Below are 26,594 nucleotides of genomic sequence, written 5' to 3'. Positions count from 1 at the left end.
GAAAGTTACTAACATATAAACTCATAGTTAGGCTAACATATTTTGTCTAACCCAGATTGTTTACATCTAGCTCTAGGTTATTAGGTCTGCTATATAAAAACAGTAACTTTCTAGTATGAAACTCACTGATGTGAAAAGTTATAGTTAGGATACCACCTAGTATTGTCTACTCCTCATTACTTAATTATTTTGCCTTTAAAGGTATGGGACTACACTCAAGCCCCTTATTAGTGGACTTTGGATTCGCAGACTCATGTATTTGTGGATTTCTCTCTGGAACATAGACCCCCATTATTTGCGGGAAATTCGCCTATTCACAGTATTTTTCTGTGAAAAATATCCACAAATTCCTGGGTTTTTTTTTATCACTTTCATCATAAAATCCACTTTTTGCAATCAAACTCTTAAAAAACCAGGTATAAACATTTTTAGTGGGTTTTTCTTGAGTTTTAACTAACAAAATAGGCCGTTTTAAGTTTTTATAGTGGGTTTCAACTATTCGTGGAATCTAGTTATTTGCAATGGGGCGGGGGGGGGGGGGGGGGGGGGGGGGGATGAAACACTGTAACCAGGTGTAATTTGTAGCCTTCAAGATAGGCTACTATCTTCATAGCCCATTTGGTCTACGTGTGTACTGTTTCTGGTCTACTATTATAACAGTACCTTTTATGAAACTTTATAGTTAGACTATCACCTAGTATAATTTATGGTCTAATTCTGATTAACTATTTTTGGTCTACCACATAAGAAACTGTATCTTACTAATGTGAAACTCTATAGCTAGGCTAGCCTATCACTTAGCCTAGGTTACTGTCTAATCAATCTAGCTTATCTAATTCCCTTTTAAGGGTATGCAGAAGGTAGCCTAAAGTATTAAGACAATGCTTAAGTATACACGCTATACTAAAAGAAAGTCTGTAGCCTTTTACCTAACCCTAAGGGTTTTGGTGTAAACTTAGGCTACGGTCTAGGCCCATTGCCTAACAGGATATGTATTAAATCTTACCTTAATTCAAGATATTACCTAATCCAGGTTGTGTTTGCTGGACCTTAAAGGTATATAATCCTCGGTTATAGGCTACAGACAATATCTACAACAGCCTACCTAACATAGTCTCACTGAATCAACGTAGATTGTAGGCTACGGCTGGTAGGCTATTGACATCATTATCTAAAAGCTTTATCTATATATTTTTTAATAATAATTGTGGAACATTTCTTTGGATAAACTAATAAAATAATGATAAATTCCTCAAAACAATTTTTGCCTCTACAAATTGCTGATGATCACAAAATGTAAGTGCCGACGTGTACTGACAAAAAAAGCCGATTTATGGCTTTTCATGCACAATAAAATTAGTTCCACGGTCTAAAGTAATTATTCAACTTGAAACTTGAAATTTTGCATTTAGCTTTCAATTTAGATGTTTCCATGAACTTTGGTAATGAAATCAATAAGTGAAGAATGAAAATCTCTGAGCCAATGATCCTAAATCATTAGCGCAGACATGTACTACTGCCAAAAAATTACGGTTTACAGCTTTTCACGCACAATAAAATCATTGTTCAACATTATGAACTAAACAAAAATTTTAGCTGAAACCTAAAATTTTACATTAAGACCCTGTTCACGCACAGTTGTTGCATCTGTGTGGATGGAACCAAGCGAATGCAAAGTCAATAATAGAGAACAGGGGTGTTCACACACAAAAGCACAGATTTCTTAACCATCATGGCATCTGCGCAAATCGAGTTTACTCTAGCAACCACTTCAAGATACACGTTTACTAGTGTCTGTCATAAGACCGCAGGGATTTGGCTGCACCCCGTGTCAAAATAAGAGACTAGTTGCTTTAACACCGACATTTTCTTTGATGAAGTAAAAAAATGTTTGTCCAGCCATGTGGGACATGAGATCAGAATGACTATGAAAAAACAGTGAAGGAAAAGTGTTGGGAGGAACTACTAGAAATTATCTGCAATTCTGATAAAAGGAAAAATCTAGATAAGTTATCTGCACTTTTTATTGAATTTCAATGTTTATGCTTTTCACATTATATCAGTTTAACCTGCAGTTCAACTCTACTGTGAGGACTGGACAGAGACAAAGAGAAATGCTTACTGATTTATTGGTCAGAAACGAACATATATAGTATATATATAAGGAGGATGTGCGGATGGAATTCTAATGTCCATCAAGCGTACATACGAAAAAAGGGAGTGGACCCCTGCTGTGATTGTGCTTTCTCGCACCTACAAATATACATATAATTAACTGTACAGGATGTGTAAATATGATACATATATTGGCAGAAAGGCTGCAAATTGCTCTACATTTTGGTATATGTAAAAAGGTGGTATATACATTAGGAGATGGACATTTTGGTGGAAATGCCATCCTTACAGATACTTCCCCCAAACCCCCAAGACAATGATTATGGTAAAAAAATCATTGGATGATTGGTCACTGGTATCTTGCTGGAGGGTGGAGGATTCCATGGGATCGTGATTCCATCTGTCGGGGCATGTCCCCCGGCTCCTCGTCTTGAGATGAGTTGGACAGCAGGATGCCGCCCCTGGTGGTGGACCTGGGGGGTTCGACTGCTGTCCTTGGGCGGCCTTGGCGACGTCTGGAGGCGCTGGCGGGTCCCAGCGGAACGTCATTTTGAGGAGGAGGCCTGTGAGATACTTCTGCGGTGTCATCTTCGTCAGGAATGGAGGTGGGTTTCAGCCGGTCGATGGAGACCCAGTCCTCACGGTCGTTAATTGCAATGAGGAACGCCTTCTCTGCTCTGCAGACAACTCGATACAGTCCTCGATGGGGGCGGGGAGGTGGCATCATTTCTGACGAAGACTTGTACGCAGGAATCCAAGGCTTTCGGTCGGAACTGCTTCGTTCTGTCAGAGGACTGGACAGAGACAAAGAGAAATGTTTACTGATTTATTGGTCTGAAATGGACATTTATATGGAGGCTGTGTGGACGGAATTGTAGTGTCCATCACGCATACATACGAAAAAAGGGAGTGGACCCCTGCTGTGATTGTGCTTTCTTGCACCTACAAATATACATATAATTAAGTGTACAGGATGTGTAAATATATGATACATATATTGGCGGAAAGGCTGCAAATTGCTCTAAATTTTGGTATATGTAAAAAGGTGGTATATACATTGGGAGGATGGACATTTCGGTGGAAATGTTGTCCTTACAGATACTCCCCCCCACCACCCAAGACAATGATTATGGTAAAAATTCATTGGATGATTGGTCATTGGTATCTTGCTGGGGGGCAGAGGAGTCCACTGGATCGTGATTCCATCTGTCGGGGCATGTCCTCCAGCTCCTCGTCTTCAGATGAGTTGGACAGCAGGATGCCGCCCCTGTTGGTGGACCTGGGGGGTTTCGACTGCTGTCCTTGGGCGGCCTTGGCGACGTCTGGGGGCACTGGCGGGTCCTGGCAAAATGTTCTGAGGCGGCGGCCTGTGAGGTACTTCTGCGGTGTCATCTTTGTCAGGAAAGGAGGCAGGTTTCAGCCAGTCGATGGAGACACAGTCCTCACGGTCGTTGATTGCGATGAGGAATGCCTTCTCCACTCAGCAGACAACTCGTTACGGTCCTTGATGGGGTCTTGTCAGGGGCGGGCGGGTGAGGTTTCATGGCAGGGAATGAATTTCCGGGCGGCTGCACGGAGTCTTGTCAGGGGGACGTCCTCGTTGTGGCTGTCAACCAGGAAGAATTCTCCTGGCACTGTCAAGGTTTCCCTGTAGATCTTCTCCGCAGGTGATGGGTCGCCGTTGGCTCTTGGGGCAGTACAAAGGCTGAGGAGGACCCAGAGTATTTGTGCCTTCCAGTCGGGGCCTGTGCAGCGTGCCATCAGGGAGGCCTTGAGGGAGCGGAGAGTCCTTTCCACTATGGCGTTTGCTGCGGGATTGTAGGCTGTGGTGGTTTGGTGTTTCGTTCTCATCAGGTGTGCCAGGGCGGTCCGGAGTTCCAAGGTGAAGGCGGTTCCTCGGTCCGTCGTGACGTTTGTCTGGCAATTCGAAACGGCTGATCCAGCTGGAGAGGAGGGGTTCGGCTCAGGCGTCAGTAGTGGCTTCCAACATTGGGGTGGCCTCTGGCCACATGGTGGACTGGTCGACCACTGTCTGGAGGTATCTGGCGTCGTCGGATGGGGGAAGCGGGCCAACGACGTCTACATGTATGTGCCCTGAATCTCCACCTGGGTTGGTGGAAGGTGTCTACTCCTGATTCAGTGTGCCTTCTTGTCTTGCTGCTCTGGCATGCAATGCCAACTCCCAGGAGTCCTTTTTGATGGTGCGCCACACAAACTTCTCCATCAGGAGCCTTGTTGTCGTGCGGGGCAACGGATGCGAGAGGCAGTGTATCACGTCGAATACCAGCTTCTGCCGGGAGGCTGGGACCAAGGGGCACGGGCGGCCAGTGCTGGTGTCGCAGAGAAGCGCAGTTTTGGAAGGACCGAAGGTGGAGAGCGAAGACGAAGGACCCGAGATGACTGCCGTCATTGGGATGGACGGAGACTTGAAAGTAGGATTTTAGGAGTTCCACCTTTGAAAATATCTTTGCACTGTGGAGGGGACCAGTGAGGTCCTGCATGTTCAGCAGGGGGTAGCTGTTGGGCGTGATGATGAGGTTGAGGCAACAGTGGTCCCTGCAAGGCCTCCATGTGCCGTCTGCCTTCCTCACCATGTGGAGGGGGAATGCCCAGGGGTTTGAAGCCTTCTTGCAGATACCCATCTGTTCCATCCCTGCGAACACGTTCTTGGCATCCTGGAGGAGCTTCAGTGGGAGGCAGTGGAACTTTGCGTGAGTCAGGGGGCACTTGGTTTTGATGTGGTGGTACACACTGTGCTTGGGCGTGGCCCCTGCCGCCTGGCGGAGCTCGGGTCGGAAGACATCTGGGAACTCCTGTAGGAGGGAGCTATACTTGTGGGGGAGGACGGAGCAGATGACGAGAGCCCTGGGGCCTGTGGTGAGTGGGCGAGGGAGGTAGGTTTCTGAGTCCAGGAGGCGCTGCAGGCTATATTCACTAGGAGCCCAAGGTGGTCCAGTAAGTTGTCTGCAGTGACAAAAGACCAGGTGTAGGTCTGACCCAGGAATGCGATGGTCTAGGTCTTACTGCCATAGGAGTGGTATGGGGGTCCAGTTGGTGGCTACGAGGGCAGCTGGGGCTTCAGGGGTGCAGATTAACATCAAAAGCTGCCTGGAATTCCTTAAGTCCAAGCTCTTCAGAAGGAAGACTTCTCCAAGGGCAGCCCTGACTCCCTTCACAGGTGTACCAGGAAGTCTGCTATTTGTGGGATTTTGGCTTTCAGGGGCTTCAGGCCTTTTTCTTTGCACCAACTCCCGAAGGGTGCCCATTTAGCCAGATCGATTGCAATAGAAGACTTCCTTATATAACCCAACATCTGGGAGGCTGCTCTCTTGGAGAAGACTTCCTTATTCAACAACTACTCGATAGTCTCCACCTGTGAAAGGAGAGGGCTTGAAGCCCTTCGTGGTACCTCTCGAAGTGAGGCTGCCTTAGAAGGTCTGGTCTGAGCAGAAGTTCCCAGGGATCTTGCACCGCCAGATCCTGGAGTCCCAAAAACCACTCCCTGTCTGGACACATGGGAGCCACCAGGGTCAGATGAGTGCCCTTTGCCTTCCTTAGCCAGTTTTGGACCTGCCTGATCACACTGAAGGGCAGGAACACATACGCGTCCATCCCGTTCCAAAGGTGCTGGAAGGCATCCTTCAGTGCCACTGTTGGGTCAGGCAATGGGGAGCAGAACACTGGAAGTTTCGTGTTTAGGCTCGTTGCCAATAGTCCAGGGAGGGAGAGCCCCACTTTTCGATCAGCTCCCTCGCAACTTGGGGGTGTAGGGACCACTCTGAACCTATCACCCGTCCTTTCCTACTTAGTCATCTGCCATCACGTTTCTCTTCCCTAGAATGAATCTTGCGGCCAGGGTCGTGTCAATCCCTGCAGCCCATTCCAGGGTTTCTTCCATGAGTTTGCACAGGTGACGGGACATCTGCCCACACATTTCTTGACGTAAGCCACCACCATGGTGTTATCAAACATCAGTGCCACCACCCAGTTTCTGATCTCCTGCTCGAACCCTATCAAGACTCTCTGGACCACTAGTAACTCCAGCCTGTTTATATGCAGTGTCTTCTCTTGCTGTCCCGACCTCCCTCATCTCGGATTGCAGGTGGGCACCCCAGCCCTCCAACGCATCCATAAATAAGAGCATCTCCGGATTGAGATCTGAGAGGGGTACTCCCCGGAGTGTGTTAGCCCGATCGGTCCACCACTGGAGAGCCTCCCCAGTGACCTGAGAGGGTTGGATGAACGTGAGCAAGGGGTTTTCCTGAGGAGACCAGCTCTCCTTCAGGTTCCATGGAATAGATCACAATTTTAGCCTTCCATGGGGCACTAGCTTCTCCAAGGAGACCAGATGACCCAGGAGTCTCTGCCAATCCTTCACTGGTCTTGGAGCATTCTGAAGGAATGGCAGGGCTATGTGCTGAAAATTATCCAATCTGTCCACTGCAGGGAAGCCCCTGGCTACCTTCGTGTCGAGATCCATCCCCAGGTACACCATCCTGGTGGTGGGGGCCGAATGAGACTTATCCCAGTTTAGGATGACGCCTAGGTCTGTGCAAAGAGCCAGGAGCTCGTTCCTCTGCTTCTCCAAGGTTTCCCTTGAGGAGGAGAGCAGCAACTAGTCATCTAGGTACCTCAGGAGCCGGATTCCTCGCTTGTGGGCCATGCCGACACAAGGGAGAACACCCTGGTGAACACCTGTGGCGCCATGGAAAGACTGAAGCAGAGGGTCTGAACTGGTACGTCTTGTCTTCCCACCTTACTCGTAAGTATTTCCTGCTGGATGGGTGCACCAGGATCTAAAAATAAGTATCCTTAAGGTCCAGGGACAACATGATATCCCCCTCCCTCAAGGCCGCCAGGACCGACCTCAGTCTCTCCATCTTGAAGGGCGTCTTCAAGATGAAGGTATTCAATACCAAGAGATGTATGACCGGTCTCCACCCCCCAGAGCACTTCTCCACCAGGAAGAGGCGGCTGAAGAACCCAGGGGAGTTTGGAGGGCTCCCTTCTCCAGTAATGACAGGAATTCTGACCGCAAAGCCTCCCCGTGCTGTGAGCCCTGAGGCAGAGATGTGCGGACCCCTGGTTCACAGTCAGGGGAGGCTTCATGTCCTGTAAGGGTATCCAGTAGCCATACCTGAGTGCCCGGACTGTCCAGGGGTCGGCCCTGTGACCCTCCCAGTTCCACCAATGATTCGAGAGGCAACCCCCCACCTGTAGTGGGAGAGGAGGAAGGGGGCCTCGCGTCCTACTTCCTCTTAGGGAAGCAGCCGCTACGACCCGTACGGGAGGCTGAAGACCTGGGTCTGAAGGAGGAGGAAGGGGTCAAGGGGGCCCTGGAGGAGGGCTGTGTCCCTTGACCTACCCAGCCTCCGGATACTGACTCCAGGTTAGCCGACGCACTCTGTGCCCGTACCTCTGCTGCTGCTTAGGGAATTCCTGGCCAGAAAGCAAATGAGGTTATCTACACATTCTTGCAATTCAAGTTACCATATGAAAGAATAAATTATACACCAAAATCGAGCAATAGGACTTTTAAGAAAATAATGTTTTAAGCCAGGTAAAAAAAACGAAAGTTCCACATGCCTTGATATTAATACTAATAGATATTTCAATTAATAGCCATCTTCTCCATAACATCCAAATCATCATCATCTATTCCTCAAAGAATAGTTTATCTCTACAAATAAATTCATTAGTAACAGGGATTACATCTCATAAGGCTCATTATTTTGTTAAGCCTATAAATATTTTACAACAGACTAAAACCTCAACGTTGACCAGGCCAAGGAGTATGTTGAGCGCAATGTCACTGACAGCACTGCTAACCTCATCACTACATACTTTGAACTAAACAATGTGAAAAAAAATCAATTCAAATCATGCGGATAACAAATTATACCAATGCATAAAAGGGATCATATTTATATAACCACCATAAGGAAAACAGTGAAGCTGTGAATTCGCAAATCTGTGGACATGTATGACATTAGAAATGTAAAAAAGAAGTTTGACACTATTTGGCAACGTTAAATTGAGTCTGAGATTCTGGACAATACAAAAAAAATCATGTAACGTCAGATTTGAGCATCACTTACCAATAGTGGTTTCAACCTTTTTTGACCAGTTGATTATGTATCAGATTTAAAACTCCCCCCCCCTCCCCTTTAATTCATGTGTCAGACATTTTAGCCTATTATTTACCAAAAACCAAATATATAAGTTTTAATACTAAAAAAAGGTATAAACTGTCAGCCAATACAAAAGGGATTTTGACAAAGGAAAAATCTATTTCTGGGGGAAGACCTGTGTTGCCCAGTGAAATGGTCTTGTAGCACGCATTTCTAGGTATAAATAGATGCTAAATATACCAGAGAAAAAAGCTAAAAGGAATGCTGAAGTTACTACCCACAGCTCGAACACCTTAGGGCGTCGGTATAAGCAGAGGGGCGAGTGGAGGCCACTGCCACAGGTCTTCTGCCAATTAGAAGATTCCCTTCAAAGTCCCTCTCTAGGCAAGTGCCGTTACAAGGACTGCAACATCTACCTTCCGCTCGCTACTACTACAACTCACGCCCAATGGCTTCATTCCTGGATTACGCACCCAAGTTTGGGCTGGTTACAGGGTGGGGACCAGGAAGAGAGAGAGGGATGGGTTCACCGGGTGATACAGGTCTTCCCCCAGAAATAGATTTTTCCTTTGTCAAAATCCCTTTTCTGGGTTCGACCTGTGTCGGCCGGTGAAATAGTATCAGAGAATGGCCATACAAGCTTGGAAGATACAAAATCAAAAGATATAAAGAACAATAAAACTTAAATGTTCTCTTAAGATTAAGTTTAATAACCAATGTAAAGAAACAAGAAAACTTAAATGTACTCTTAAAATTAAGTTTTAATAACCAATGTAAAGTAATAAAATACAATGGTAGGACAGGAGGAACAAATATGACCAAATTCATACTATTCTGGAAAACCACAGGTCAGGAATACAAAAATGACAAATATAAACTATGTACAAGTCTGGCAATGGATTGACAAGCAAACCAGCCCGGAACCGGAGGGAGATAGGTAGGGATTACAAGCGAGGCAGGTAGGAAAATTTAAGCTAAATAAAGGAATAGAAAGTAGAGTTCTAAGACTCGGTCATCTCAGGGGAGACGATGCTTCCTGCAGCCACTGCTGAAAATTTAAGGGCCTCTAAATTCTTGAGATGGTGGTGTCTAAATACTGCCGGAGATTTCCAACCCGTATATTTCTTAAGATCCTCAAAGTTCATATTGTGAAAATAGCTAATCGCGGTAGCCACTGCTCGGATATCATGGACATGAGGGACTGAATCCGGATTGGCTTGTTTAATAAAATAAAGGATTTGTTGTCTAATACCTTTTAAGGAAATGGTTCTGCCTTTCTCTCTAATAAAAAGAGGACCTGAAGACTTTTCAGAAGTTCTGGCCAGATAAGATTTTAGTGTGACAATAGGACACAATGATGATTCCTGTGTGAGGGGTATAATTTTCCATGGAGCCCACCTGTTTTGTGGGTCTTCATTCTTGGCCAAGAACTTCCGATCTGGGGATAGTAGAACTTCACCCGATGGGAGGAAATCGGTGTGATTTGGGTTTCTAGAGAGAGCTGACAGTTCAGATATTCTGGCGCCTGAAGCCAGACTCATTAAGAATAATGTTTTCCTGAGAAGGGTTATATATGAGCATGAATAATTATCAGTGTCTGAGGCTAATTTGAGTACATCGTTTAAAAACCAGGAGACCGTGCGGGGGCGGTCCACTGGTCTCAGACGGGCGCATGCTCGAGGGATAGAAGAGAAGTACGAATCTGTCAAATCAATATTAAATCCAAGCTGAAAAATCTTCCTTAAGGCAGATTTGGTTGTAGTAATGGTACTAGCAGCTAGACCTTTCTCAAACAGGGTTCTAAAGAATGAAATTGCCAGATTCGTAGTCATCTTTTGGGCATCTGATTCTTTTAGATAGATGGCCAATTTCTTTACTGCAGAATCATACTGTCTGAGTGTTGACTCTTTTATCTGATTCTATGAACAGGATATTTAGTGGATTGATACTAGCATCCTTTTGAGCCGCAAACTTCATGAAGTCCATAAAGTTAGGGCATTTAGAATTCTTGAGGAAACTGACACAGCCCGAGTTTGTACTACCTGAGTCAGTTCTGGACAGGGAATCTGTCTGGGACGGAGATTCAACTCTAGTAGAAGAAGAAACCAATTGCTCTTTGGCCAGTTGGGTGCAACCAATGCCACCTGTCCTGTGAAGGATCTGAGTTTGTGCAGGACTTTCATCAGGAGGTTTACTGGTGGAAATAGGTAAATTTTCTGCCAACTGTTCTAGTCTATGGACATCGCATCTGTGGCGTGAGCTAGAGGGTCAAGGTTGGGAGCCACATAACACGGGAGTTTGTGATTGGACTCCGTGGCAAACAGGTCTACCTGAAGGCCCGGGATTTGGTTGCAAATCCAACGGAATGACTTCATGTCCAAGGACCGTTCTGGATAGCGAGTCTGCGATGACATTCCTTACTCCTGCCAGGTGAGTAGCTGACAGGTGCCAATGATTTTTTGTCGCTAACAAAAAAATTGCAATCAATACATGATTTACTTTCCTCGACCTGGAGCCTCCTCTGTTTATGCAATGAACTATCACTGCACTGTCCGAGACTAATCTTACATGACTGTTTTTGACTGGATCCAGACGTTTTAAGGTCAGAAAAATGGCCATTGCTTCTAGGACATTGATGTGGAACTGGCGGAATGTATTCAACCACGTTCCTTGAACCTTCTTGTACTGGGAGTAGCCCCCCCACCGCTCAGAGAGGCGTCCGTGTGGACTATCAGAGACGGTGGGGGAAATTGCAGTGGCACTGACTTGGAGAGACTCCGGGGTTCCATCCACGGACGGAGCCTCTTCTTCAATATCGGCGGAATCAGAGATCTTGTCTCTAAATTTGTTGTTGGCTCTCTTCCGCCAGACTCGATTGATATCCTTCAGCCTGGCTTTCAACAGGACGTCTGTTATTAAAGCAAACTGAAGAGAACCTAGAATTCTCTCTTGGGTACGACGAGAAGCCTTTTTGTTTTTGAGGAACTGTCTTGTAGCCTTCGCTATCTCTCTGCACTTCTTTGATGGGAGAGATAGCTTGTGTGAGTTTAGGTCCCATTGGATTCCCAACCATTGAAAGTGGGACGCCGGGATGAGGCGAGACTTTTGCTTGTTTATCTGGAAACCCAGATACTCTAGGAATTCTATTACTTTAGCTATTGCTTCGGAACATGATAGTAAGCGTCTGTAAGATCTATAGAGGTGGTGACGACCCCACGGGGAAGTAAGGTCCGCACCTGCGAGACGGTCAGCATGCAGAGCTTGTCGCATTGAATGTATGAGTTGAGACGGGACAGGTCTAGAATCACTCTTCGTTTGTCTGAGTCCTTCTTTGGCACACTGAACAGACATCCTTGAAATTTCAGGTGATTGACTTTCTTTATTGCCTTCTTTTGGAGGAGATCTTTGGCACAGTCTAGTAGGTCTGTCGTTGCAGCCTGGTGAAAACTGACTGGTGGAGGAGGCCCTTTCTCCCATTTCCACCCCAGACCTTTCAATACTATGCTGTGGGCCCATGAACTGAAGGTCCAATGGTCCTGAAAGAGATACAGTCTCCCGCCCACCTGCGGGGTTTCACTGGTTGGTTGTGGTCTTACCTCCCCTGCCTCCTCTGAAGCCTCTGCCTCTAGAGCCACCTATCAGCCGGAAGGCACCTCTGGCTCTGCTACTCCCTGCATGTTTGTTGTAGCCACAAAATGCTCCTTGTGACTCAAAAGAGGCGTTGAAGGCTGGGGGAGGCTACTAAGGTGGTTGAAGTCGAAGGTTGCTGAGTCGGTGGACTCTGCGCCAGGACAAACTGCTGCTGTGGCTGAGCCTTGGATGTTGAAGGCTTGCCGATCTGGGAGACAGGGACCGCCTGGACAACCGTCTGAGAATGAGAGGACTGGTAAGGTTGGTATTTCCTCGGCCTCTTCCTACCTTTGGATTGTGGTCCGGGGGTCTCAAACTTCCTTTTGAAGGGAAGTCCCCAACAGACTCAAAGGTTCTGGTTAGCTCTAGCTGCCTTGCTGAGGACGTTGTTAACTGCGTCCTCAGGGAAGAGGTTGGCGCCCCAGATCGAAGCCTTTATGAGCTTGTTTGGTTCGTGCCTTATGGAAGTATTCGCGAAGACATGCTTCTTGCAGGCTCGCCTAGCCACTATAAAGTCATACAGGTCTGATTGGAAGGCCTGTAATAGTGACTTTGTGTGGACTCGAAATAGAGGCTCATCTACGAATGTCGTAGCAATCAACATCTTGCCTCGAATTCCGCTTTGACCATGGGGTCCGGAATTCTAGGTAAACGTTCACTGAACTGGGCGGAGGCACACTCTGGGTCGAGTCTGCCCACCGTGAACGCAGCCGGAGCATCAGCCCAAAACTCCATATCTCTGGGGAAGAGCAAGGAGGTAGCCTCTGTCTCTTTTAATTGAGGTAAAGGTTTATCCTCTACTGCGGCTTGCAGAGTCAACTCCGCCACCTTCGACGTGCAAGGAGTCGGAACTCCTTGTGGAGCCACAAACATCATGAAGCATCCTTTATGGGGCGTCAACTTTGTGTTGATGCAGTCCCAATCTATAAGGGTGCGGACCCATGCAGACTGGGCTTGGTCCCTAGGGTAGATGACTGTCTCCTTCGGGACTTTGTCTACCCTGACTAGCGCATCTTCAGCTAGTCTAGCGTAGCCCGGAAAGGGAAATTGAAGGCCCGCCGGGAAGAACTCAAAGTCTTCTACCAGCCAGGTTCCACAACCTTCGATTGTCAGTTTTCCGTCCGAGAACGGGGCGTGCAGAGCTAACCGCCACAGGTTGCTGTTCTCGAATGGTGGCAGCTTTGATGTGTCCAGTACTGTCATGGACTGTGGCGTGGTTCCGGACTGGAGGATTCCGGACACTAATTCCTCCTGGCTTGGAGTCTCTGGGTCAGAGACAAGATCGATTGACCCGAGGTCTCCAGGCCTGAGGCGAGTCGAGTGGACACCGACTCAAGTTTGGTGTCCGCTACCTCCTCATCATCTCATCTTTATCACCAGAAGATTTGCAAAGGCCTTCTGGTCAAAGCTGGACTCTGTTGGCTTGGCCTTGGAGGACCTGGCTCTCGACCCCTTGAGTAGGGGAGAAGCCTTGGAAGACGAAGTCGACGGCTTAGGAGCCGAAGACGACTTTACAGAGCCTGCCGGAGCAGGCTTGGATCCTTTTGGAAGGGATCTTGTCTTCCAAGCCTTGACCTTGGGGATGACCGGGGCCGATCTATCCCACCAAGTGGGGGCGGACTTTGTAGGAAAGCCCTGGAAAGAAGGGGGAGAAGAAGGAGTGGGACTAAAAGGGAGACTACCTGCCTCACTTACCTCCCTACCTACCTCCTGATCCTCGGTGGCCATCGGTTCGCGGTGGAGGCTGATGGCCACAACCTCCTCTGTGACCATGTCACATAAGCCCTTTTGGTCCTCCGGGAGGGGTTGCGTCACCAGACGGATGCCCTCAATAATGGGATCCGCCACAGAAGCAGGAACAGCCATCGAGGCCGGAGCTCCCGGGTAAAGGAGGGAACACAGATCTTCCAGCCTTGGCATTCCTGCTGAATCCTCCCACCCAGGACTTCAGGGACGCTATGTCGCTGCCTTGAGCGACAAACTAACCTGTAAAAATAATTGAATTAGGATCCCCCGTGTTAAAGAAATTTCCCAAAGTCAACGTATAGCAGAAATTTCACAGAAACGACGAGGCGAGAATTTTACTTATCGACTCGTCTGAGACAATCCTGACCATCTCATAGCAAACAGTGCAGGGGTCCGGGAGCCAGACCAAATAATCGTCCAACGGGATGGCGCGGTTGGCATGAGATCTGCAGACCTCATGCCCATACGGCTTATACAGGGTGGCCTAACATCCCAACACCTGGCAGTGGACCATCTGCAAGTTGAAAAGTCAAATGAGTATCATTACGTAGAGGCGCCGGAGTTAATTCCGGCCAGATGGATGCACTTTAACCAGATATTTGATCCGTTAAAGGTAATATCGGTTATCAATTTCAACTTACTGAATGAATAAAAGAAAAAGCTCTGGGTGTCTCCGCCTGCTCCGCAATCCGTCCTCGGGATGGTAAAGCTATAACCAGCGGATGGGGCCTGATACGAGCAGAACAGGGGGATAAGGTAAGACCTAAGCCTGAGTCTGATCACATCGTAGCAGAAAAATGCAACGAATTAAATGTAGTCGCATATCTGAGCCCCGTTCCGTCCCCACCAATATGGGGAACAGCGATAGCAAAGAAGACGGAAAACTGAGCGACGGAAACAATGGTACAATAAACTTCGGTATATTTTACCTGGCGAGTGTGATGGTAGACCACACTACGTCGGAACCGATACGGGTAGTCTTATAATCCAGTTATCATAATAGTAAATGCCGGCGGAGACGGGCTGATACAAGCAGAACAGGGAAAAAGGTAAAACCTAGGCCTGAATCTGATCGCATCGGGGAAGAGAAGCGATTCTAAGGTAACTAGAAATGCAGCTCTGAGCCCAAATCCGCCCCCATGTGAGTGGGGAGGCGGAGACAACAGGGAGAAAAGACAACTGAGCGGCGGAGCAGTGGTACGTACGTACAATCCGGTGTATAGCCTGCTGGCTGGTGTGATGGTAGACCCCACCTGACCAGAGGACCTACTGGCCCAGAGACCTATTAAGGAGATTACACAAACTACTAGCAACCAATCTCCTCCAACCAATCCCCCCCCCTGGAAAAGATATATGCTCTAGTGGCCGTTCATCGGTAGGATTACTTGCACCGCGAGCTAGCTAGGCAGCACGGACAAGTCCGGTGCAGGGAGAAGGTGTGGGTCTAGGGAGAGTGGACAAGTCGTGAATGCCTGGCCAGAGCAACCGATCAGTGACAACCACCTTACGGGAGCTGTAACTAGCCTACTACTAAAGGGAGCAGAAGACGGTAGGCCAACTGGCACCCTAGAGGAGGCAAAGGCCAAGGCTATACACAACAAAACAAACATAAAATAATGGTGAGGAATTACTGGAAGAATTGCGAAAGAGGAACAATAAGGGGAAAGGAATACACCCAGCAGGGACCTAGTCTAACCCTCCGAGATCGGTACGGATCCGGTCAGGACGTCATGACGTGGACAGATGGAACCCAATAAGCCCTCCAAAATCGAAAAATTTTGATCTGGTCAGGTACGATAGGTCTAGGCCCAACAAACATGGCACGAGAGGGACTATCCTGGACCGCTCTCCCAGCAAGCACAGTAGCGCAGACAGGGGGTGGTAAGGGGGGAAGGGGGGGGGGGGCAAAAGGGAGGAGGGGCAGGGCTACCTGACCTACCTTCCAAAACCTAGCCTAGGTCTGGTCGGGTAGGCCAGGGAAGGAAACGCAAAAAATTCCAACCTCACAGGGATATGAATATCATAAATGTGCATATAATAGAGTACTATAGGCTAACAAGAAGCCCAAATACACTACTCGCGTATAATAAGAAATAAATAAATAATACGTACAAAGGGGAATGAACACGCTCCTGAGGGACCGAGGACAAAAGCCAAAGGCTAGAATAATCGAAAATAAACAATTAACAAGAGACCCCAGAGTACGTCAGGAGTGAGTTAGAGCCTACGACGTATGGATAAAAATTGTAAAACCAAAGCTCCAGATACGACAGGAGCTAGAATAATGATTGGGAATACGAAAAATGCGGTAAAAACAGTTAAAATTAAACTGTGAGGTAAATGTAATCATAAACAAACAATGGGAAAGAACGCACACGTCAAATGATGCACCTTTGATGGTGGATGAAAAAGAGCGTCACCCCGGTTCGCGAGAACTAAGGGGCCAAAAGAGGGCTAAAAAGGGATGCATCGTGCCCACATGAGATACCAAAACGTAAAATGGAATACTCAACTTGGATGAAGAAGCTTGGAGCTCTGGAGCAGACATGGCTTCTTGTCAAAAACAGAAAAAAGGGGGGCAGCAAGAGAGACACGTGAGTTCACTGAACACGCTAATACAGGAATGAAGCCATCGGGCGTGAGTTGTAGTAGTAGCGAGCGGAAGGTAGATATTGTAGTCCTTGTAACGGCACTTGCCTAGAGAGGGACTTTGAAGGGAATCTTCTAATTGGCCGAAGACCTGTGGTAGTGGCCTCCACTCGCCCCTGTGCTTATACAGACGCCTTATGGTGTTCGAGCTGAGGGTAGTAACTTCAGCATTCCTTTTAACTTTTTTCTCTGGCATATTTAGCATCTATTTATACCTAGAAATGCGTGCTACAGGACCATTCCACCGGCTGACACAGGTCGAACCCAGAAATATATACATATAGTACCACTCTAGCAATTATAATATTAGAAATTGGTCATACCTCTTTAAGCCAATATAAATAAATGGTAGATCACTACCAGTTATATTACATATATAGGATATGCTCTTGACTACATACAGAAGTATACAGTGTACAACATGAGGTTTTATTTCCAATTAAATTCCACCTTCACGTTAGTATCTCTAAAATTACCATAAACTTCAATCATTATTCGCCTAACCTAACTTAGCCTAAGTTCTTTGGTTGGTGTGAGTGCAACCTGTTATTTACCAATCCTGACTGAAAGCATTGGCATCTCTGCAGCTTAGGCTAGGTGGTGAGTGACCTGACTGATCTTATTACTTACCCATTTCAGGCTAGGCTAACACATGACTAATTCTAAAATGGCTGCCGCCATCACCCAGTCACGTTTTTATCTTTACCACCAAGAATCACAACGATCCTTAAAATTTCACAAACACTGATGTAACAACCAACCACTTGTATCCTGGTCACGGCACAATTTCATTCAGTGTTGCTCAAAATAAGTACAGCATTCCAAATCACAAGGGATCATATAGTCTAAAATGAAATGAAATGTGCTAACCTAATCATAGCATAAATTCTATACAACAACAACCAGGTTACTTCACTCATTCTGGATAGCAATTTTGACATTGCGTTGTGCATATAATGAATCTGTAAATAATGGGAACTTACTGATTAATGCAAATGGTGGACTCGCTATCCTAGCCTGAATTGTCTGAGATCAGCGTTATCACAATCTCTCCAGTATTTTGTAACCTTCATTTAAAAGACACCACAAGAAAATTCTCCTTCTTAGATATGCATATCTCCTAAAAGAATTTCCTTAAATGAACATTCAGATGTAAGGAATACATAAGTGGTTTAGTTCAAGAGCCAGGGCAGGATTTATTCACCCAAGGAGTGCAAAAGGTTAGTGAATGTATTTTGTTTCTGCATGAACAAAGTGTCTCAGAAAAGCGAGTCTTGTAAAATTTCAGTGGTGGGCGTGTCTGTTATGACGTCATCAACATGGCCGCCAGGCACACATGACCCGACCCCATTCTATTGGCCATAACTCCTCTTATAACTAACCTAGACAAATGGAATTTCTTTCAAAATGTTTCCAATAAAATGTTGAATCTTTTTTGCTTCAAAATACATATTTACGTACCTGTAACACTTTTTATGGAAATTGTACTCAAATTGGTGCTAGCTGATGACGAGTATAAAGTTTAATGTGAATTTACTTTGAAACAGGTACAAAAAAAAGTTTCCTCTTTTCATGAGGATTCAGAAAATGTATATCATAAGAAGGTTTAGATGAGCGGTATGGAGAAAAAAGATTAAATTATTGTTAAAGTCAAGGTAATGAGGCAGTGACTTCGCGCCTCAGGCCATTAGTATACGGTATGGAGCTTCATTTCGGAATACAGAGATGCCTTAATCTGCTGTAACTGATAAGCCAATCTATAATATGACGATTCATTTAGGGTCTCAGAAATCGAACTCAATCAGAAATATAATCTTGCAATCCCTAATGAGGGTAATTAGATTGGGCAATTGCAGTTTACATTTTTTTTTTCCATCAAATTTGCCTTTCATGTCCTCGTGCATTGAAAATTTATATAGGCCTACGAAATTAAAGAGCCAACCATAATATAATCCCACACCCCTTGAGGGTGGGAGGGTCTAATGCTTAGTTTTATAAATGCGAGCTATGAGGAAATTATAATTGCCTGATCCCTCTTCACTTCTTTTTAATGTAGCTTATGTCTTTTCGTTTTTCCATGCTACATTGGATTGTTATTAGCACCTATGATCAAGATGAATGTCGATATAAATTGTTGAAAATAGAATTTAAAATCTTGTTCATTATGTACCTATACTATAAAAATAAAATATAAACACATAAAACACAATACATCTAATTTAAAGATGGAAAACATACCAGTGAATAGAAACGTTATAAGAAAAATAACATCTTTCAATCTTAAGACCTCCATCATAACTGCAAGTCAAGCTGGAAATTTTGCAAAAGAATCACTATGAGAGTATAATACTAAATATCTTCTTCATAATTTTCTTCAGAACTACTGTCATCAGAAAATGTCCCTTTCTTGAGATAAGTTTCTGTTCAAATTTTAAATTTGGTCTGAGTTCTTCCAGTTGTGAACTGTCCTGAGTGTTGCTGTAAACTTTTGGAAAAGGCATCTTTCAAGAGCAAGAGATAATAAAAAGGATATCAGTTTACATCTGTTGAAATGCTTCCCTCTTAAGAATCCTGATATATATCCAGATGCTAGGACTTTACTCTCTGTGAGGATATGTTCTATTCCTGAACTTCGAGATAGTATCCAATGGAACCAAAGTAAGCTAGCCCATGTGGAATGAACCAAAACAAATGAAGATTTTGTCAAAGCGGGGCCTTTTTTTATCTTGAATCATGATTGCAGGCTTAGCCACAGCCAGGTCATATGCCACAAGAGTGAAGTGACATCACTCTCAGATGCTACTTGCTGAGATACCTTGAATGTTTCCATCACATCAAAGTAATATTGCTCATGTAGCCAATTTTTGTTTTGGAGACATCTAAAACTTTTGCATTCCAGCCAGCCCACACTGGTGTAAATTTAGACCATTCAACTGAGATCATCTAAACAAAATCTTTAACGTAGGCATCTTCTGCATTATGTGTAACTGTGCAAGTATTCACCAAAGAAGGCAATTGATTAACTAGCTTTGGTTTTTTTGGATATGGCTCAAGAGCCTTGGTGTCAATCTAAGTGACCACTTTTCTCTGGCATTTGGGAGTTTCTCGGAGATGATCAATGTAAATTCTAGATTCCTCACTTTGATTTTCATTATCTCTCTGTAGACTGTATCTGAGTAGTTTGATATCCATCCTCTGGATCTTCCAAGCTTTGGAAACAAACTCCAAACGCATCATGCAGACTCCCATTTCCTGACAATGTTTTTAAGTTGGGGTAAAAATTATCCCGAGCTACCCTAGTAAAAAGCCTAGCTCGTCTAGATATATTCTCAGGTGTGACTCCAGCTTGCTCTGTGAGAGAAAAAGCTAGATCTGTTTCAAGCTCCTCAAAGGCGAGATATCCAATACTGACACCAGTGATTAAGAATTTTTACTATCTTTCTGCTACTGGTCATACTTTTAATTCCTAAACCCAACGAAGAAGCTTTTTTGGGTTTAATCTTCATTGGCTTGCAATGAATATCGCATCTTGTGCAGATGACGACACACGAGTGAAGCTCAACTTTTTCACTTATTGGTTTAGTTGCTCCACTATACAAGGTTCTGAAAAAAAATGACATCATCTTCCAGAATCTTATTTTCGCCTGATATAATGTCTTGAACATTAAAAGGATGCTCGTTTTTTTGGACACACTGACTGTGTGAAAATATGTTTGCCAAATGTATGGACACCTCTGCAATCTTTGATGTACTCTTAGATGAATAATCATTTGCATATGCATCTGCATCGATGGCTGAAATCTGGCTGAAATATAAAATAAATCCTCGTTTGTTGCTTGATTTAGCAGTCTTTAAATTACCAGGAAGTGACTTTGCAGATTTGCATTTAAACTTCTGGGCAGTGAGATGCAGTGTTGGGAATGAACATTAGTCAATTTTTGTGCCTTCTTTTGTTTGATTATGTATTCACTGACGTAATCTGCCACTTTACTAAATGCTCTGTTGTGTTTTTCTTGATTGTCTATTAGCGATGCACCTATAGTCGGTTACCGCTCTAGTAATATCCATTTTTCATAATGGGGACGTAGTGAGACACTTTTTGTGACAAAAGTGATGATAGCATGCTTTGCAATATGACTTTGCAATATGACGACAACCTGAAACAGTGATTAACATTTGACAAGTCTTTGCTTATTTATCAATACACTCATAGTGTATATATGTATGTGTGTGTGTGTGTGTGTTGCTGCAAAGATGAAAACAAGATTTACCCAGCAGAATAAAGTTACATGAATGAAAATAAACGGCAAAATAAAGTTTGGAAATCCTATGAATTATTGTCAAGCAGAATGTCCTTACATGTGCAAATAAAAACAGAAACACTAACTGTTCGACTAACTATCAAATCAACAAACAACCGGCAGCAAGTACTTAAGCACTATTACATGTATACTTACAATCTAATACGTAAAATAACCAAACACAATTTTTCACAGCTATATACAAATACAACAAAACATAATATCTTCCTTTCACACACGCTATGCATTTCCACTTTGCGAAAATGATGAAAATATGCAAAAATACATTACATCTTGCAGCAAAGTACAGTCTCTTCTGTTGAAGCTTTGACAATATCACTATAATTAACTGCACTGAAAAACAAAGGAAATGCTTGTAGAAAATGAAAACTACCAACTTCAAGAGTTCAACAGCTGATCAGTTTATTGTATTGTTTCTCAGGGAGTCATAGTGGGTCAAGATTCCCTTGAAATACTAACTACCTTTGAAAACATTCAAAGGCTTCATGACAGTGACTGACCTGTATCCGTATAAAGTTTGCATTTCTTGAATTTCTTCTTTCAGTCTTGTGATCTCTGCTCGTTCTGCTTGCAGCTTTCGCATCAAGTCATGATTCATTGATAGTAATTCATCGTGTTCTGCTTGTACTATGGCTTCATGTTCTAGCAATGAGGCATATTCACTATCCTCAGCTAAACCTAAAGGCAAAAATAACATATTTAGGATCATCTCAATAATCCACGCCAAAAAAGGAAATCGAACTACCAACTGAAGCATAAATGAAATGAAAATGTAAGAAAAATTAATGAAATGTATAAATGCATTGAGAATAGAATATAAATTATGAGCAAAGTCAGTTGTCAAATACATGAGCATTTTGTTACTTTCATAAATGTTTATCATCATCACTATCATATACTATGTAATTAAAAAAAAGACTGCAATACATGATTCACTGTTAATTCTTGATTTTATTTCCTACTACACTCTTGATTGACTATAATTAATTCACAGCACCCATGCATTTGGTATCCAACCACGTCTGTTACGACGCTCCTGATTGGCTAGTGATGAGCCAATCACAGGGCTAAAAATTGGCAAGTTGACCAGTATTATCTCAGCAGTCAACCAGTAGACCTCTGTGCTTGACCTCTCCTGACTAACATGCCTTTCAAAAGTTATAACTTTCATCAAACCTCAAGTTTATCCGATGAATAAATATGCAAGTATGGTGAAATAAACATAAAATTTTTAAAGTAAAATATATTCCTTCATTCCTTACATGACATCGCAGTGCATTCATCATTTATTGTCTTGTGTTTCATACAATATCATAGGTTAAATATCATGGATGACAATGCTACCAAAAAATTGTAGGTAGGGCTATCAATATGAAAATAACAAAAAGATTAGGGAAATTAATTGGGGTTATGTGGAGACAATTAACCCTTAAACGCCGAAGCGGTAAAAAAAAAATGTCTCCCGTGTGCCGGAGACGTTTCAGAGTGAGCGCGGAAGGGAAGCGGAAAAAAGGAAAAAAAATATTTTTTTTCAAAAAATCACAGCGCGCTTAGTTTTCAAGATTAAGAGTTCATTTTTGGCTCCTTTTTTTGTCATTGCCTGAAGTTTAGTATCCAACCATCAAAAATGAAAAAAATTATCATTATCATATATAAATAATGCGATATATGATAGCGCAAAAATGAAATTTCATATATAATTGTATTCAAATCGCGCTGTGCGCAAAACGGTTTTTAAAGGTAACAAGTTACTTTTTTTTCGTTGTAAGTGCACTAAATTGCAATCATTTGGTATATAACACATGTAAAACGATAAAAGCAAACACAGAGAAAAATATTATCAACAAAAAATGCATTTGAATTCGTAACCGCGCGGACGTAAACAAATATTTTTTCAAAAATTCACCATAAAATCTAATACTTGTCCTAGAGACTTCCAATTTCTTTCAAATGAAGACCAACTGATTGAATATTACTATACTGTAAGAATATTAGCTTACAAATGCAGTTTTCTACCATATCTGACGAGTTAAATTTGACCGAATGTCGAATTTTTTATATATATATTTTTTTATATGCAATTATTTTGGAAATAAGAAAAGCTACAACTTTCAAATATTTTTCGTTTTATTTTACATGAAATTGCGCACATTTTCATATATAAAACTCTATGAAATGCCTAATATGAAACGGAGCAAATATTCCGAGAATGGGACTTACGCATTTCGGAGATTTGTGGCGGAGAATTCGCGCGCGGAGGGAAGGAAAGTTTTTTTTAAAAATTCACCATAAATTTAAATATTGTGCTAGAGACTTCGAATTTGTTTCACTATGAAGATAAATGACAAACTATTACTAGACTGTAAGAAGTTTTATCTTACAATTGCGTTTTTTTTTCGACCATTTCGGTAGAGTCAAAGTTGACCGAAAACGTGGTTTTTTTTCTATTTATCGTGATTTATATGCAAATATTTCAAAAATGAGAAAAGCTACAACCTTCAACTATTTTTAGTTGTATTATACATGAAATTGCGCACATTTTCATATATAAAACTTTATGTAACGGCTAATTTAAAATGGTGCAAACATTACCACAATCGCACGTATGATTTTTTCGGAACGAGTTACCGCTGCGGACGTAAAGAAAATGTTATTTTTTTCATAAATTCACCATAAATCGAAATATTGTGCTAGAGACTTCCAATTTGTTGCAAAATGAAGGTAAATGCTTGAATATTACTAGAATATAAGCGTTTTAGCTTACAATTGCGTTTTTTGACCATTTCGGTAGAGTCAAAGTTGACCAAAGGTTGAAAATTTGTCACTTATCATTTTTCATATGAAAATATTTCAAAATTGATAAAAGCTACAACCATGGGTTGTTTTTAGTTGTATTGTGCATGACATTGCGCACATTTTCATATATAAAACTTTATGTAACGGCTAATTTAAAATGGTGCAAACATTACCACATCGCAGTATGATTTTTTTCGGAAGAGTTATTACCGCGCGGACGTAAGGAAAAAGTTTTTTCATAAATTCACCATAAATCGAAATATTGTGCTAGAGACTTCCAATTAGTTGCAAAATTAAGGTAAATGATTGAATATTACTAAAATATAAGAGTTTTAGCTTACAATTGCGTTTTTCGACCATTTCGGTAGATTACAATTGCGTTTTTCGACCATTTCGGTAGAGTCAAAGTTGACCGAAGGTTGAAATTTTGGCACTTATCGTTATTTATATGAAAATATCTCAAAACTGATAAAAGCTACAATCATGAGTATTTTTTTGTTGTATTCTACATAAAAATGCGCACATTTTCATATATAATACTCCATGTAACGGCTAATTTAAAATGGTAAAAAAATTATGTCAAAGTGACGAAATAATTTCAGAGATGTGTCACAGATACTTTTTAGTGCGGCAAGAAAGAAATTCGCGCTTGCGCGCCTGCGTGCCTGCGTAACGATTGTAAACAAAACAACACCTTGACCCGTGAACTCCCAGCATCCCCCAAGGCGCGTGATTAAAGAGTTTTCGGCTGGTAGGCCTAAAAGTATTTTTCCGCGAATTTTTAAAAAAACTTTTGTATGTCGACGTAAAATACGTCCAGTCGTCACCCGAGACAAAAAATGTCGACGTAAAATACGTCCAGTCGGCGTTTAAGGGTTAATAGCCTCCTCTAGGCAACCAAGGTTGTCATCATGTAGATATGCTGAGCGAGTTCCCGCCAATAATTTTATCAGTTTCGTCTGTCAGCTATCTGGCTTTGTCCATGTATTATATAATTCATTTGCATGATGGCTACATATCTCTAGACACCAAATACTATTTTATTATTGCTATCAAAATTAGTCACAAGAGATATCCACCACAGAATTTGTTGCATAATTATTTTGTATGTATTAATAAAATCACTATGAAAGGAATTGGATGCATAGATTTCCATACGTCAGTTTAGTTCTACCTTTTTGTGATATACAATGAGCTACACTACTAATATTGTAAGCGATTCCCCCCCCATAAAAAAATTAACATACATATACCATACTTTTCTATGTATATAGTCTGTAATTGCTTATTTGAAGTGTTTTCCATATCAAGCCCTTGATAGAGTGTTGCCATAGTCCAAGCCTAGTTGACCTGTACCCATATAGAAAAGTTACCTATTTTTTTCGGACAGCCACATAATCCTAGGCTTGTTAAATGGACTAGAATACAACAGCTGACATACACCAAGGTGTCATTCTCAAGTAGGGCCTCAAATAACAAGCGAAAGCAAGAGATTCCTCCAGAAGAAAGGACTGTGTAAAGAGCTGGCTGATTGCCTGGGGAGGCTATTGTCTGTGTTTATCCCTGCTTAATATTCATAATCTTTTATTTATTTTCATATTAACCCTCTTACGCCGAAGCGGTAAAAAAAAAATTGTCTCCTGTGTGCCGGAGGTGTTTCAGAGTGAGCGCGGAAGCGGAAAAAATATTTTTTTCAAAAAATCACAGCGCGCTTAGTTTTCAAGATTAAGAGTTCATTGTTGGCTCCTTTTTTTGTCATTGCCTGAAGTTTAGTATCCAACCATCAGAAATGAAAAAAATTATCATTATCATATATAAATAATGCGATATATGATAGCGCAAAAACGAAATTTCATATATAATTGTATTCAAATCGCGCTGTGCGCAAAACGGTTAAAGGTAACAAGTTACTTTTTTTTCGTTGTAATGTACACTAAATTGCGATCGTTTTGGTATATAACACATGGTAAAACGATAAAAGCAACACAGAGAAAATATTATCACAAAATAATGCATGCATTCGTAACGCGCGGACGTAAACAAATATTTTATTAAAAAATTCACCATAAATCTAAATATTGTCCTAGAGACTTCCAATTTCTTTCAAAATGAACACAAATGATTGAATATTACTATACTGTAAGAGTATTAGTTTACAATTGCAGTTTTCGACCATATCTGACGAGTTAAAGTTGATCGAATGTCGATGTTTTTTATATATATATTTTTTATATGCAATTATTTCGAAAATAAGAAAAGCTACAACCTTCAAATATTTTTCGTTTTATTCTACATGAAATTGCGCACATTTTCATATATAAAACTCTATGAAATGCCTAATATGAAACGGAGCAAATATTCCGAGAATGGTACGTTTCGGAGATTTGTGGCGGAGAATCCGCGCGCGGAGGGAAGGAAAGATTTTTTTTAAATTCACCATAAATCTAAATATTTTGCTAGAGACTTCGAATTTGTTTCAAGATGAAGATAAATGACTGAATATTACTAGACTGTAAGAGTTTTATCTTACAATTGCGTTTTTCGTCCATTTCGGTAGAGTCAAAGTTGACCGAACGTGGTTTTTTTTCAATTTATCGTGATTTATATGCAAATATTTCGAAAATGAGAAAAGCTACAGCCTTCAATTATTTTTAGTTGTATTTTACATGAAATTGCGCACATTTTCATATATAAAACTTTATGTAACGACTAATTTAAAATGGTGCAAACATTACCACAATCGCACGTATGATTTTTTCGGAAGAGTTCCGCGCGAACGTAAAGAAAATGTAATTTTTTTCATAAATTCACCATAAATCAAAATATTGTGCTAGAGACTTCCAATTTGTTGCAAAATGAAGGTAAATGCTTGAATATTACTAGAATATAAGCGTTTTAGCTTACAATTGCGGTTTTCGACCATTTCGGTAGAGTCAAAGTTGACCGAAGGTTGAAATTTTGGCAATTATCGTTATTTATATGAAAATATCTCAAAACTGATAAAAGCTACAACCATGGGTTGTTTTTAATTGTATTGTGCATGAAATTGCGCACATTTCCATATATAAAACTTTATATAACGGCTAATTTTCAAATGGTGCAAACATTACCACAATCGCATGTATGATTTTTTTCGGAAGAGTTACCGCGCGGACGTAAGGAAAACGTTTTTTCATAAATTCACCATAAATCGAAATATTGTGCT

At 42.4% G+C, this 26,594-nt stretch overlaps 1 protein-coding gene across 1 annotated transcript in view; it reads right to left on the bottom strand.

Annotated features, from left to right (window-relative positions):
* Window positions 1-2,123: 2,123 nt before the first annotated feature.
* LOC135214634 (ralA-binding protein 1-like) overlaps window positions 2,124-26,594 on the bottom strand; it is a 262,110-nt gene continuing 237,639 nt past the window's right edge. The window contains 2 exon segments of the mRNA XM_064248970.1: window positions 2,124-2,909; window positions 21,094-21,271. Of these exon segments, the coding sequence (XP_064105040.1) occupies window positions 2,465-2,909; window positions 21,094-21,271 (623 nt within the window). The 3' untranslated portion in view covers window positions 2,124-2,464.

Source organism: Macrobrachium nipponense, chromosome 46 (genome assembly GCF_015104395.2).
Source record: "Macrobrachium nipponense isolate FS-2020 chromosome 46, ASM1510439v2, whole genome shotgun sequence".
In the NCBI taxonomy this organism is placed as follows: domain Eukaryota; kingdom Metazoa; phylum Arthropoda; class Malacostraca; order Decapoda; family Palaemonidae; genus Macrobrachium; species Macrobrachium nipponense.
This window is presented reverse-complemented; position numbering and strand designations above follow the sequence as displayed.